This window comes from Grus americana, chromosome 1 (assembly GCF_028858705.1).
Source record: "Grus americana isolate bGruAme1 chromosome 1, bGruAme1.mat, whole genome shotgun sequence".
NCBI classification, from domain to species: Eukaryota; Metazoa; Chordata; class Aves; order Gruiformes; family Gruidae; genus Grus; species Grus americana.
The window spans coordinates 15,962,610-15,976,060 of NC_072852.1; the positions used below are offsets into that span (position 1 = coordinate 15,962,610).

At 43.9% G+C, this 13,451-nt stretch overlaps 1 protein-coding gene across 3 annotated transcripts in view; it reads right to left on the reverse strand.

Moving 5' to 3' along the window:
• The window catches only part of COG5 (component of oligomeric golgi complex 5), a 189,512-nt gene that overhangs the window by 3,158 nt on the left and 172,903 nt on the right, over positions 1-13,451 (reverse strand). For 2 of the 3 annotated variants that reach the window (XM_054812742.1, XM_054812758.1), the window contains 3 exons: positions 9,548-9,624; positions 8,921-9,047; positions 8,282-8,361 (listed from right to left, as the gene is read on the reverse strand). In XM_054812742.1, coding sequence (XP_054668717.1) covers positions 8,282-8,361; positions 8,921-9,047; positions 9,548-9,624 — 284 coding nt within the window. Of the gene's footprint in view, positions 1-5,423; positions 5,528-8,281; positions 8,362-8,920; positions 9,048-9,547; positions 9,625-13,451 lie in introns of all 3 variants that reach the window. The other variant, XM_054812749.1, reaches the window with a different exon arrangement.

Here is a 13,451-nt window from a genome sequence, read left to right on the forward strand (position 1 = left end):
GTCCCTCATGTTGGCCTGGATGCACTCAAGAGCTCTTCAGTTTTGATAACAACTTACTATTGAATTACTGCTGAGGGGCCCACACTGCGCACCACCATGCTCTAAAGAGACACTTCGCATTCTGCACATCAACAAACAGCAACAGAAAAGTTATCCCCCCCTTACAGCCAGAAAGGCAGAGAAAGAATATTTATTTTATCTAGCCAAAATAAAGCTTTTTGCACCCAGTCAGCTCACTCAGAACCTTCAGCCTGCTCCTTCCGATGGTCTCTGGAGAGCAGCTACAGGGAAAGAGACAACAACTAAAAAAGTGCCTGCTGCAGCCACAAAGTGCTTCAGGTGCAGCTCATCTCACTCCCAGAAAGGCCATCAGCATGACGGACTGCAGAGAGATCAGGCACATCTGCAGGTAAGTTTTAAATCCCAAGATTTAAAGAGAAGAAGTGAGACTGGGGGAAAGGGACAGCAGGTAAGCGTGTTTTTTACATAAACTGGCCTGTCATGGCAATGAGGGGCAGAGCATGTGATGAGCAGACTGAGCAGCAAGTGGGAGATGCAGGCAGGGAAGGCTCAAGGATCCCATCAAGGTGAGGGGAGATAGAATCATAGAATCACAGAATGGTTTGGGTTGGAAGGGACCTTAAAGACCATCTAGTCCCAACCCCCTGCCATGGGCAGGGACACCCTCCACTAGACCAGGTTGCCCAAAGCCCCATCCAACCTGGCCTTGAAGAGTCAGATGTGTCTTACATTTCCACTCAGGTCAGCACTCAAGTGATTGGCCAGCAGTGATCATTAAACATGTTAGATGTTAGTTACCTTCTACAAAGAATAGTCCCTTGTATTAAAAGGACAGTTGAGAAACTCCTGTGACAGTTTTCTTACTGTAACTGTCATTCATCTTGCTCAATCTCTCCCCTTCAACTCACCACTGTCCCTGTCTTTTCCTCTATACATTCCTCAAAGTTTGTTGGGCCCAAATAGTTTTCAGAAGTCATCAAAAGCTGCAAATAGAAAAAAAAAAACATATTGACCTGCTTAACTTAGAAAGCTCTGACACCTCTTGGTGAAGTTGTGGGTTGGCATCATTATCCAGATGGTAACACTGCCATCCCTTTCTGACTTCATCTCCTTGCTTTGAAAAAGCCCTTGAAAAAGATGACAGAGATAACCAGATCCCTTCAGATGAAAAGTAGAAGCTTTACCCTAAAAGCAGCACCCAAACTCACTCAGTGTCAGCCCTTCCTAATCCTTAGCCAGTCTTTTATTCCCATCAGATCAAACAAGAGGGAATGAGATTTAGGCTACGCTAAGTGCCGAACACCGGTGTTAGAGTCCTGCTGTCACACCTTCCAGCTCCTTTTATCTTTCTTCTTTCTCTCCTGCCTCAAAAGAATCTGATTTAACTGGCAAATCCAACTCCATCAGTGGCAGCCACTGTCCTCTTACAACTCAAAAAGCAGCTAAAAGGAACTTGGCAAATTGTTTGGTGGCCTCAGAACTGCCCAGACCCTTCTCCTTCCCAGCAGAGACCAACAGCCGATGCAAGCCGATCTTTGTCAGCTCTCTCCTGCTGGGCTTGCTCTTTCACTCTGGCTTTGCTTGCGTTATTTCAAAAACACTGAGTCAAACTTCATCAATACGACCAACCCAGGAGTATCTTAACTAATTCTCTTTTTTGCTCAAAAGACAACCAATAATTACTACTCCATCAATGCTATAAGGTGAATTCTCAGGCTTTTTTTCTAAAACAGACCTTGTACAGCTTTACATTAAACAATGAAAATAAAAACTTTCTTCATACTCTAAGACTAAATGCATTCACTATTTTCCTGTGTTCCATGCTTGCATCTCCAATAAAAGTATTTAAACGCTCTAAAGCTGAATGTTAAAATGCAATTCATCATCAACAACTTTACCTGAAACGCTGAAACAAAAGCTTGACTCTTCTCAGACAGGAAGAGTTTCGCTAACGGCCTAATGCATGACAGAGGCTTGGTGAGCATCGACTTCTCACCAAATTTAACATTTCTGTCAGGCTCCCTTGACTTGTCAGCTTTCAACTCGTGAAGGTTATTCTGCAGACACCACGTCTCCCATTGGTGGGGATTTCGCTGTAACCCTGGGGGAACAGCTGACGGGAACTGCAGTGCCAAGAGAATGAACAAGTCACGGAGAGACATCCACCACCGAACAGAGGACACGGGCACCTCCAGAGCAGAACTGGCCTGGGGAACTACCTGCTTCACGTACCCATCACGGCAGAGCAGCAGCCTGCCTCCCACCTGGGCAGGTGTACGAAAGCAGCTGGCGGGGCCTCACACTGAGGGAGAGGATGAAAAGCTGCTGCAGCTGCTAAAGGCTGGGAGCCAAGAGGCAGCCACAGCCACCTGGAGCTCCATACCCTACCTGTGGACCATGGAACAGCTCATAATCATGGTCAAGCTCTGATCAGCTCAGGAAAGTCTCCTCTGCTTTGCTGCCCGTGGTAACGACACAATGGGGATGGGACAGGAAGCCTGGCCATTCCATTAGGAACAGCATCCCTGATAAGGAAAGGTCCAGGTAGTAAAATGGCAGAAATAATGAATCCAGGGTGAAAGGATGTTTGGAGTCCTCAGAATAACGGTGAGGTGGCCTCAGAGTGTGAGGGAGGAATTGGCTGGGAGAGGTAACCAAAAGCACCAATGGTCATAAAGTAGATGTGATTTCAGAAGTCAATGGGAATTTTGTTTCTCTGAAGACAGTTACCAAGTCCTAAGGGTGGGATGTCGGGACTGTGACACGCAGAAATATGGACAGTGCAGAAGCTGCACACAAAGCAAGATGGTTGCTGCTGGCCACAGCCAGATTTCAGCTCAGGCTGGCTGACCTGGGCAACTTCTAACAACAGGCTTCATAGAATAACAGAATCAGAGAATGGTTTGGGGGGGGGAAGGGACCTTAAAGATCATCTAGTTCCAACCCCCCTGCCATGAGCAGGGACACCCTCCACTAGACCAGGTTGCCCAAAGCCCCATCCAACCCGGCCTTGAACACTTCCAGGGATGGGGCATCCACAACCTCTCTGGGCAACCTGTTCCAGTGTCTCACCACCCTCACAGGGAAGAATTTTTTCCTTCTATCTAATCTAAACCTACCCTCCTTCAGCTCAAGGCCATTCCCCCTTGTCCTGTCACTCCATGCCCTTGTAAATAGTCCCTCTCCAGCTTTCCTGTAGTACCTTCAGGTACTGGAAGGCCGCAATTAGATCTCCCCAGAGCCTTCTCTTCTCCAGGCTGAACAACCCCAATTCTCTCAGCCTGTCTTCACTGAAGTTGCTGAGATGCCTACATAGCATACCTCATTTGGGGACATAAATGAGCTTAGCAGCTTTGTTAACACTTGAAATGCAGATTTTATGACGGCTTTTTTGTAAACTTTACTGGTCCTAGCTCAGATGAGCTTTTGTAACCGATGCTGGCAGCACAGAATTCAATTCAGATGCACTGGTTTACCATTAAAATCTTGTCTTAAAAGAAGGTAGGCTTGCTCCTGTAGAGGACACTGTAAAAACACTAGTGCACAAGTAGTAATGGAAAAATAAACAGCATCATGGGTGAAAGCAGTATCATCAAGTCTCCAGCACAGAAGCGATCACAGCTGTTGTCATATAAAAAGATGTAATTTATAGTTCTATTACCGATGTTTAAGAAGATGGAAGAAACCCTGTTTATGTAATATACAAAAACATACTCTTGAAGGGATTAGACTAAATAATGCCCTAAATTCAGCATCTTCCAGTCTAATAAAGGACATAAAACCTGTTCAGCAATCTGTTTCTATTTTAAAAGATAAGCTATGGTATACATTACAAATATTGTTTGTAAAAAGAGAGCTATGGAAAGAGGGTTGGTGGGATGTTCTGCATATATTAATGCTTCATTAAAAATGCCATAAGAAGTAAGGAAAAAAAATATCTAAGTTTAAGATGCCCTCCCACATAAGGAAAAGGATTTTAAAGCACTTATTAAATTACTTCACTTGCTTGAGCAAAAACATGAGCTTTCTTGGAAATCAGGACAAGCTGATTATATAAGACCCAGATAGTTATTTTTTAAAATGTTATTTCAACCCATGAAGATTTATATCTACAGTTAACAGGGGAAAAAAAAGTGTATGATTTGGGCTGTGGTTCTTAAAGGGATCTTAATGCGTATCATTTAGAATTACTCTAATTAATTAGTTAATTTTACGCGGAATTGTGAATACTGGCACTACCTTCCTGGGCTCGAACTCGGTCAAATGAAGCCTGATTTAAACTGTAAGCTTCAGAAGAGGCAGGAATCATCCTTCTGTTCCACGGCGGGAAGCGCCCTGTGCCCTCAGCTCCCGAGCAATTAGCAGGGCAGCTGGAGGACAGCAGGGCCAAGACTCTTCTTTAGTACTTTACAAAGTCTGTTTGCTCTGCAAACTTCAGGGCAAAGAGGAAAATGGAAAATATGCTGTGTAAGAGCACATCTATCTGACACCAGATCTATTTAGTCGAGTGCTATAAAAGTTACGGTAAAACCAAACAGTTAAATCTCCAACAGCATCATCTGTAGGACACCAGATTAGCAAGAGACATCTCTGGTTTGTTCCAGATTGCATAATGAAGAGATAGAAGGAACTGCGCGTTGGCAGACAAGCAGAACTGACACCGAGGGGTTTTATGAATGGCCTGGTGCTGGCAGGGGGAACGCTCAGAGGCGCAGGCGGCGCAGCCAGCGCGCAGCAGCCCTCCGGCCACGCTGCGTGGCTGCCGCTTGCTTGGTTGAACAGAGCGGAGCACTGACCCAGCACGGCTCTGCCGTCTGCGGCGAAGCCGTCACACTGCCGCGCCTAGCCAGACTGAACCTAGCGTGCAGATGGGGCTTTCCTGGTGGTCCCCAAGCTGGCATTTGTCCCTGCCCCCGGCAGGGTAGTGGTCAGAGCCGCTCTCTGGCTCAGGAAATGAGCTCGTTATGAAAACAAACCCTTCACTGGGCCTGGCTTTCAGCTCTGCTCCAGCAACAGGGAACTTGAATAAGGGCAGTTTACCCACACTCGACTGGTAAAGGTAAGAATTTGGCCCTTGGATGGATGAACTGTCCTTCAGGCTGGCTCAAATCCTGCCACATCTAACAGGAAGGTTTCTTTTATGGAAGAAAGGTTGAGTTTTCAAACTTAATTTAAAAAGAAAAAATAAAAAAAAGCGCCCTGGCTGCTTAAAGCAGCGCTCCTTTCAATGCAATCCCCGCTCCGGGAGGACGCCTGCGGCAGGGTCATCTCACCTAACTTTAAATGCCTGCAGGGCAGCTGTCTGCCCGAGAGCTCCCGTGTCCCAGCCCACGTTCACTTCACTGAGCAGAGAAAATGGAGCTTTCAGGACACAACACAACTGACCTATTTTAGGTACCTACTTCAGGATGAGATGAATCAGCCCCAGCAGCGCCTGTTTCTCTCTGTTGACTATAAAGGCAGTCTAGGTGATATACCTCTGGCCAGGTAAATCCCACCCTTCATGCTGGATACAAGCAGAAAGAATTACACAAAAATGCTCAGAATGCTCTAATTCATAACATTAACACCACATTGCATATGTAGCATTTAAGATCTACAGAGCAGAAGAAACACTGCAATTAGCTTCAATATGAAGCTGTAAGGATTCTGATAACACAAGTAAATTAATATCTAAGCAGCAGGTCCCTAGAGTAATTGCACAGTTGTTACAAAGGGAAGCTGCAGAAAATTACCATTTGCAAGGTTGCAGCAAACATAAAGATCATTTCTTGATGTAGGCCAGTGCAGGGATCTGAAGGCTCAAAACATCCAAGGTTCAATTAGCACAGATGAACAACTACAGGCGGAAAAAGCTTGAAGAGAGTGACTGATAAAAGATTACAGACAAATGAGTAAGAAGCTTGTAGTTCAACTTAGGTTCACATGAGACACATGAAGAGCAGGCTCAGAAATCTTCCAAAAGAGTATTAAAGAAAGTAGGAGTGAAACATGGTCATACCAGTGACTGACGTTTGCTTGCCTGCCTTATGTACGGATAATCGGCCTATTTAGCAATGACTAACAGGCGTGAGAGGAGATGGTAAAAAGGTAAGTGCATGCAGCAATGCCTACAGAGGTTACTGGTGTCTGCAAGGGAGACCCATCTCCTTCAGCCACTGCATTCAGCGTTGGTCAGCTAGCCCCGCTCTCTGCTCCCAGACGTGCAGTGCTACACAAGCTGCCAACCAAACCACTGCTCGACAAATCCGGTGTAGTTAATTCACGCGGCTCAGCAGAGCTGCACAAGTGGTGCCTGCAAGCGGTGGGCCTGGGGATGGATGGATGGAGAAGCAGTCAAGCGTGGGCAGTGACAAACAGCCTTGCTCCAGCATACCAAGAGTAGGGAACAGCCACTGGATTGCCAACAGAGGCCCTTGGGAAGGGCAGATCTTCCAAGCTGCCCTCGCCGTGCCCTGGGAGGATGGGTGTCCGAGCACTCCACAGTACAAAGCAAAAGGACCACAGTCTCACCGTAAAATGCTCAAGTGATAACCTTGCCAAGTGATCACCTTGCAGCAGCATGTTCTTGAGATTACAAAGTAAAAATATTTTAATAGTGGTATCTCATATAAAATAAATAAAGGATTCAATGAAAGGATTGAAATGAAAAGCTTAAGTATTCCAGCTACGTTACTTGGTCTAATGGATGACACTCTCTCTGCCTAAAAGCCTTGTCCCAAGGCTTGTCCCTTAATACCTCCATGGTCAGAGCAATTTATCAGTGTCTGAACATGACCACCAGCAAGCCTATTAACCAAATCAGTCTGGATGAAATCTAATTACAAGCAAAGACAAAAATGTGTTGTAGTTTAAGGATGGTATTTTCAAATTTGTGTAAAAGGATTGAAGAGAACAAAATCCCATCAGTTCTCAAATGATTTGCATTCTTGGCTTTCCGTAACATATCTGAAATTCAGCATTGTCAATTTTGCCAGTACTATCAGGACAGAAATGACAATCAAAATATTCATAACTAAGTTACATGTACAGCTGTATCAGCCCTGTACCTGTTATCCATTCCCCTATAATTCAAGGTGTCATGGCTTGAGATTCAAGAAAACCTAGTTTTGTACCCAAACTAGACTAACAACATGTATGATTTTCAAAAACTACTCTTTTAATACACATATGAAGAGACATAGTTTGCATTTTAATATTTTGGAAATGAATTCTACTAACATCTACTGGTGATCAACTAGCATTTTCTTAATTGGCCCGAGCACTACACTGGGCTGTATGGTGCTATCAGCCACAAGAACTGTAAATATTTATAGCAGACTCCTCTTGGCTGCTTTGAAAGTGTGGACAGATAATGGTTGATTTTCTCAAGCACAACCACTGCTGGCTGGAACTTAAAAGTCAGCTTTATGATTTCAGCAAAAGCTGGCAACATTCATGCACAGAAGTTCAAGGACAGAGTTGGCTTCCAGGCCAAGCTCTGCGTGACAACCTTTCCCCTGCCACTGGAGTGGGTGACAGCGAGGTCAGGACAGGACACCAAGAGGATGGCTGGAAGAGTTAGGGCATTAGGAGCCAAATGATCATCTGAGCCTTGAATCCTCTGGATCCTCAGGCTGGCTCTGTCATGTTCATACTACACATCTGTTCTCTCTAACATACTTTAAAATCTGCTTGTTTTGAAAAACAAGACTCTGTAACTTTTCCTAACATTTAAGATGCAAAATAGTATTTAGCTGTAGAGTTATCTACCCTAGGAAGATCTAAGAAATCTGACATAATTATCACTTCCTAAAGACCCCGGGCTGATTTTCTGAATAACAACATTACAGGGTTGCAACAAGGGTCTTCTGTTTTTAAATTCCTACCTACATTTTCATTGCTTAAGCTTCCACAGCTTCTCTTTCCTGATACAGAAGACAGGACGGCTGCAGCCTTGACTTTCCAACAGCTGAGAGGCAGTTTTGCTAAAGCACAGTATGAGCTTAAACCATCATTGTGCATGGTTTCCTTCTTTTGCAAGAGGATTATGCACTCCTTCCAAAGGCACTGGAGGGTTTGGGTACAGGGGCGGAGGGGAGGGTTCAGCTTCTACATTCTCCCATTTTGCAGCTCATCCCATGACTGGAGAGAGGGTAATGATATTTATGATACATCTGCTATAGCACATTTTTTTTACTTTTCAAGACCGGCCCTGGTGTGCAGATAAGTTACTCTTCCATTATCATAAATGTAGAGAAGAAAGAAGCATGATTTTTACCGTATGAGAGCAAGCCTGTCTTTTTCAGATGGATGATCATCAAGCCACTGGGAGTAGCGGGCAATGGACCACTCAGCCCTCTGACACAGAGAAACACAAACAAACACCAATTGCACATAAATGTGAAAAAAGAAACACACACACCAACTTCAGAATCAAAGATGACATAAATGAAGGCCACATGAGGCCCTCTTAATACTGCAGTGATGCAGAATGAGTTAAGGAATCAGAGACAATTAACAGAAATAGCCCAATACGTTATTTGGGAGCTCAGAGGTGATCTCCTACATCAGCTGTTTGCCCAATTCTGACAGAGGTTTGAATGGAGATTTCCCGCATCTTACATGAGCAGGATCCAGGCAATTTGCAGTTTGGGATAAGACCTGCAGTTTCTTCTATGAGTTGACAGAATATTAAAGAATGGAGAGTCTACTTAAAATCAGGTTATCATCTTCCTACTGTTAATTAATCAAAATATGAACTCAATGACCATAACACCTTTGCCACAATAAAAACAAAAGCTAACAAATCATATGAATCATGAGCTTGAATACTTCTTAACTAAAATAACTAGGGCAAACTCTAATGTTCATTTCTCCTTAGGTCATCTCAAAAGGAAAGACATTTTGATCTTATTACCTGGAAGGGTGATTTTAACTCTGGTGGTGCTCTTGTAAATAAGAACTGAAGAATAATGCTGAATGGAATAACTTCTCCCAGAGCTGGGCTACTGGCAATATGCTCACTGGTCTGGAACAGCAGCGGTCTGGAAAAATGTAATGATATACTTGTGAAAGAAAGACAAAGCTTATCTTATGCATTAGAAAAATGCCTATATGGTGGCAATATTGCGTTAGGATAGAATCACCTCATTTTTTTCCACTAGTCTGCATCTTAGGTTTTCAACACAGGTTCAGTTTGTAAAAATTTACAGAAGTTGCCTATTGTAATTAAACAACACAGGACTGTGAATTTTATATTCCAGTGAAAACACTTAAGGTAACTATAGAACTCACTGTCATACAGAAGTTGCACTGAAAGCAACACAAAAAAGTACAATTTGGCCAACATTTGCATGACAAAGATTGTTAAATCATAGTTATATTCTGCATAAAATTTAAAAGAACTTTAATCTATTTCTAATTTTCAGGTGGGTGTTGCCAAAAAAGCTCTCAGTTCAATCAGAACTAACACGAGGTAATAAACCAGTTTTGAAATACAGTTTGGTCACACTGCCAATCGCCAGTTCCTGCGACTGCAACTCACCTGAATGACCTCAGCTGTCTGTAAGATTTTCCTAGGTCAGAGACTCGCCGACACAGTGGTGCTACTGCTAACTCCATCTGCAAAAACAAGCATTTTCATTTGAATTAGGATGTCCCCAAACCATAAAACTTTGTATTGGAGTAGCCTGCCTTTAAGCAATAATCCAAACTTGCAGAACAAGTCACCGGCTTCTCGCTGGTGGTGGAATTTGAGACAAGAAGCTATCCTTTCCTTTCATACTGCGCTGCCCAAGCCAAGACTTTTGCCTTATTCTTGGCAACACAGTGAACATCCCATGACAAAGGACAGCGATAGTCTATGGCTAAGAACAGAAGACATCTCCTGAGCTTTCTGAGACAGAAGCTTTGTTTCTCGCAGCAGGTTTATTTTGTTGGCGATGAGTTTCCTGATGAAGCACTTAGGTCAATACCCCAAAAATTTGACCGCAGCCTGGGAAGAAAGCAAATCTAGGCAGGTCTCCACAAACCACTCCTAAAGCAGTAAAAACGCATACCCATTTCAGCTGGGCACCCTTTCCTTTGGTGAAGGACAAGGTTAAAGTGATTCCTTCTTGAACACTCGGCCCCAAATTCTGGGGCACAAAACCTAGGCAGATTAGATAGGAGGCAGCTGGGACCTATTGCCACAGGGTCATATGGAATCACAGGGAAAACAGCATTAGTAAGAGCATTATTTTCATACTTCTCTTCAGACTGTTCGGTCTCTGAGTTCCAGCATCCATCTTTAAAAACAAACAACTTTTAAGCACTTTCTGTTTTTTAAGCACTGGAGCTAACCTGCCTTTTTGAACAAGAGCCAGGCTCCGCTTGGGTTTTTACATCATTCACGTGAGACTAAATTTTGTCGCAGGCTCTTCATTAACAGTGAGGGACACAGAAGTGAGGAAGAACAATTTCACTTCCAGATCCCAGACTGAACATGAACATTACATGGCAAAATTTCAGTTAATTACTAATACAAACACCACCACTCAAAAAACCCCATAGGTAAAGTAATGGATTAAGTCTTTATTTTTTGCATTCCTGACATGTCAGTCAACAGAGGGATGCAAGCTTTATTCTCCACATACGTTTTTTAAAATCCCCAACTTGAAAGACTATTCAGACTTTGATTTCCTCATAATGCACAATTAAGCTAAGTTTCAAAGGACGAGAGCTAAAATAAGTAACAAGATCAAAAACACCATACAATGAGCTTCCCATTTAAGTAACATTACTCAATGAGTTTCAAAGCATTTGTGATAAGACACTCTTTACAGTGAAGTCTTTAATACTATTATTATTTCCAGCCATAGCATCTCCTCAGACAGAGCTGGCTGCTGAGCCACTGGCTTTACCAAGAGCATGAAACTGTGCTGGGGTTCCAGGAGAAACAAGAAAGATGGTGTGGTGAACTATGATGCCATAGTTCATCTAAACCCAGAAGAAATTAAATTAGCAATTAATGCAAATCAAGGCCATATATTTCAGACACCCAACTTAAAAAGCAGGTGGCAGGATGGGAGTCATCTCACCTACTTCTCAACATCTACGGGTTCTCTTCATACTCAGTGAAGAGAGACGGCCATTCCTGGGGTGTGATACATCTTTCCCCGAGGCAGACATCTGAACTATGTCAGGTGGGTCACGTTGTATCCTCCCAGATGACACTCGATCAGACAAAGCTGAGAAATCCAGACGGCCTAACCCTGGCACCTACGCTTCGTCTACAGGCAAGGAGAGGATGGCACCTCTGAAAGGCGATGGGGAAAGCCCCACAGAGCTAGCCTCCAGGCAGTGCAAAGCCGCTCCCTGAGCCTAGAAACCTTGGAGTACATGCCCCACATCAAGCACTTGCAGGCCACTTGAATCTGCATTTTATATTAAGACGAAACTTGCAGAAGCAGAAAATGACTAAAAGTCCAGTAAGCAGGAATAAGGATCTTTGTCTTCCGCTCCAGCCCTGGGTAACAGCCGGGCTCCCTCCTGCCTGCTGCCCTTCTGGCCCCCAAATCTTCTAGCCTAGGCTATGAACCGGCCCTTTTTCTCCAGCGGGGTGGGATCCCTGCCCTGTCCCCATGACCCTCACAGCCTGTGAGCTAGGACACCTCTCCTGCGTGCAGGTGCAAGGGGTACCTGTTTCTCATGCTGAAGAGCACATAAACCCAGCTCTGCAGGTCCCGAGCAAGTGGCAAAAGGCACGCCGTGGGAAGCCAACGTCCCCGCGCCTGAGAAGGAGCCGTCAGCTGCTGTGCCCTGTGCTGAACTGGCTGGCACAAGGCAGCTAGGTTGAGTGCACGCTCCCTGAGGGTTTCTGCAGGGAGATGCTCCAACTCCAAACTGCGATGAAGCTTAGAACAAGTTCAGCACATTGTTCCCCAGGTGCCCTGGGACACTTCTGAGCATGTATGGGAGCCAAGAGGCCAGCATGCTGCACAGGATCAGGAGCAAGCAGCCAAAAAAGCAGAGCTAATTAAGTAGGTTTTGCTGCATCATGATACAAGATCCCTGCAGATCCTGAAAAACAAATAGGAGCAAGACTCAGATTTCTCCAGAGCTTCTTTTTGGGGATCAGTATTGGCTAGGGGCAGCGGGAAATAACCGATATCCTGCAGGAGCTGGTGTCCCAGCTCTAGTGGGAGCCGTGGGCTTGTAGCTGTGAAGAACCAGGGAGAAGATAATTCTTTTAGGTGCTTTAGAGAATTTGATAACAGGCAACAAACTGCCAGTCTGACTTGCAGAAACAGAGATGCATAGATCAAGCTGTACTCATGAGGGGAAAGAAATCCCAGCATAGCATAATATAGTTTTGCTTAATAAGTTTTAAATTATTGTTTCGCTCCTGAAACATAATATGATGTAATGAGATGTAAGTGAAACTTTCTACAGCTTAACCAATTCCTTATTAAAACAAATTTAAATTATTTCTCTTGAACATACTTGCCAGTTTCCATAAATCGGCACTTTTAGTCTTAAGTACTAAAGAATAAAATTTACTTTGGAAAATTCTGTTACTTCATCTTCAACCTTTATTCACTGTAGGAAATTATTAGTATTGCTAGAACTAGATAGATTTAATGGCAGCAGATGGTTGATTCGTGAAGTACTAGTTGCCAAAGAAAAAAATTGTTTTTAATCTTTGCAGCATACTATACCATCTCAAATTGACTCACGAAGAGTGGGAATGAGTGAAAACTAATGTGGTAAAAATGTACATAAACCACAGAAACTTCTTTTTCTTATTTGCAACACTAGTCTGCTATGTGTTATAAACCAATCTCTCCAATAAAAACTATACTTCACATAACAACTAAGATTGTTTTCTTCACTTGAATTTTAGATATTTGTCTGAGCCCAATGATGTAGTGAGATGCTACAGCATCTTTCTGCTGTTACATTCATTTCTGCAGGCTGGCTGTGCAGGGTTCTGTGTCTCTGCCAAGCATCATGCCAGCCGGCACCGCTGGCCCGGGAGCGGGTGCTGGGGAGGAATTGTTCGGCTGGGAACAGCTGCTGGTTTTAAGGTGCTGGAATTGGGCAGAGGATAGAGCATACATCACTTCTTGGTTTTGCTACCTGTCATCACCTGAAGCTGCATCAACTGTTGATTCATGCAGCATGTTTATACTGTAGCAGCTTTTGCTGTGATATACAGCTATAGTTTCCAAAGCATTTTGGTGAGCTTGTACAGGTTGGGTGATGTTTTTGGCTGTTTGCAAGCCAGTATTTGTATCACGTGTGCAAGGCCTTCCATACAGACACGTCCTACAGGCTTTACATATGTACGGATGAGTAGACTTTTTTGTTTCTTCTCCAAATTTCTCTCCCAGAATTGCATATTTGAAAATTCAGGTGTCCAGGTTAGATGCAGTGAGAAATGAGGTGTCCAAGGAGTAATCTGCAAC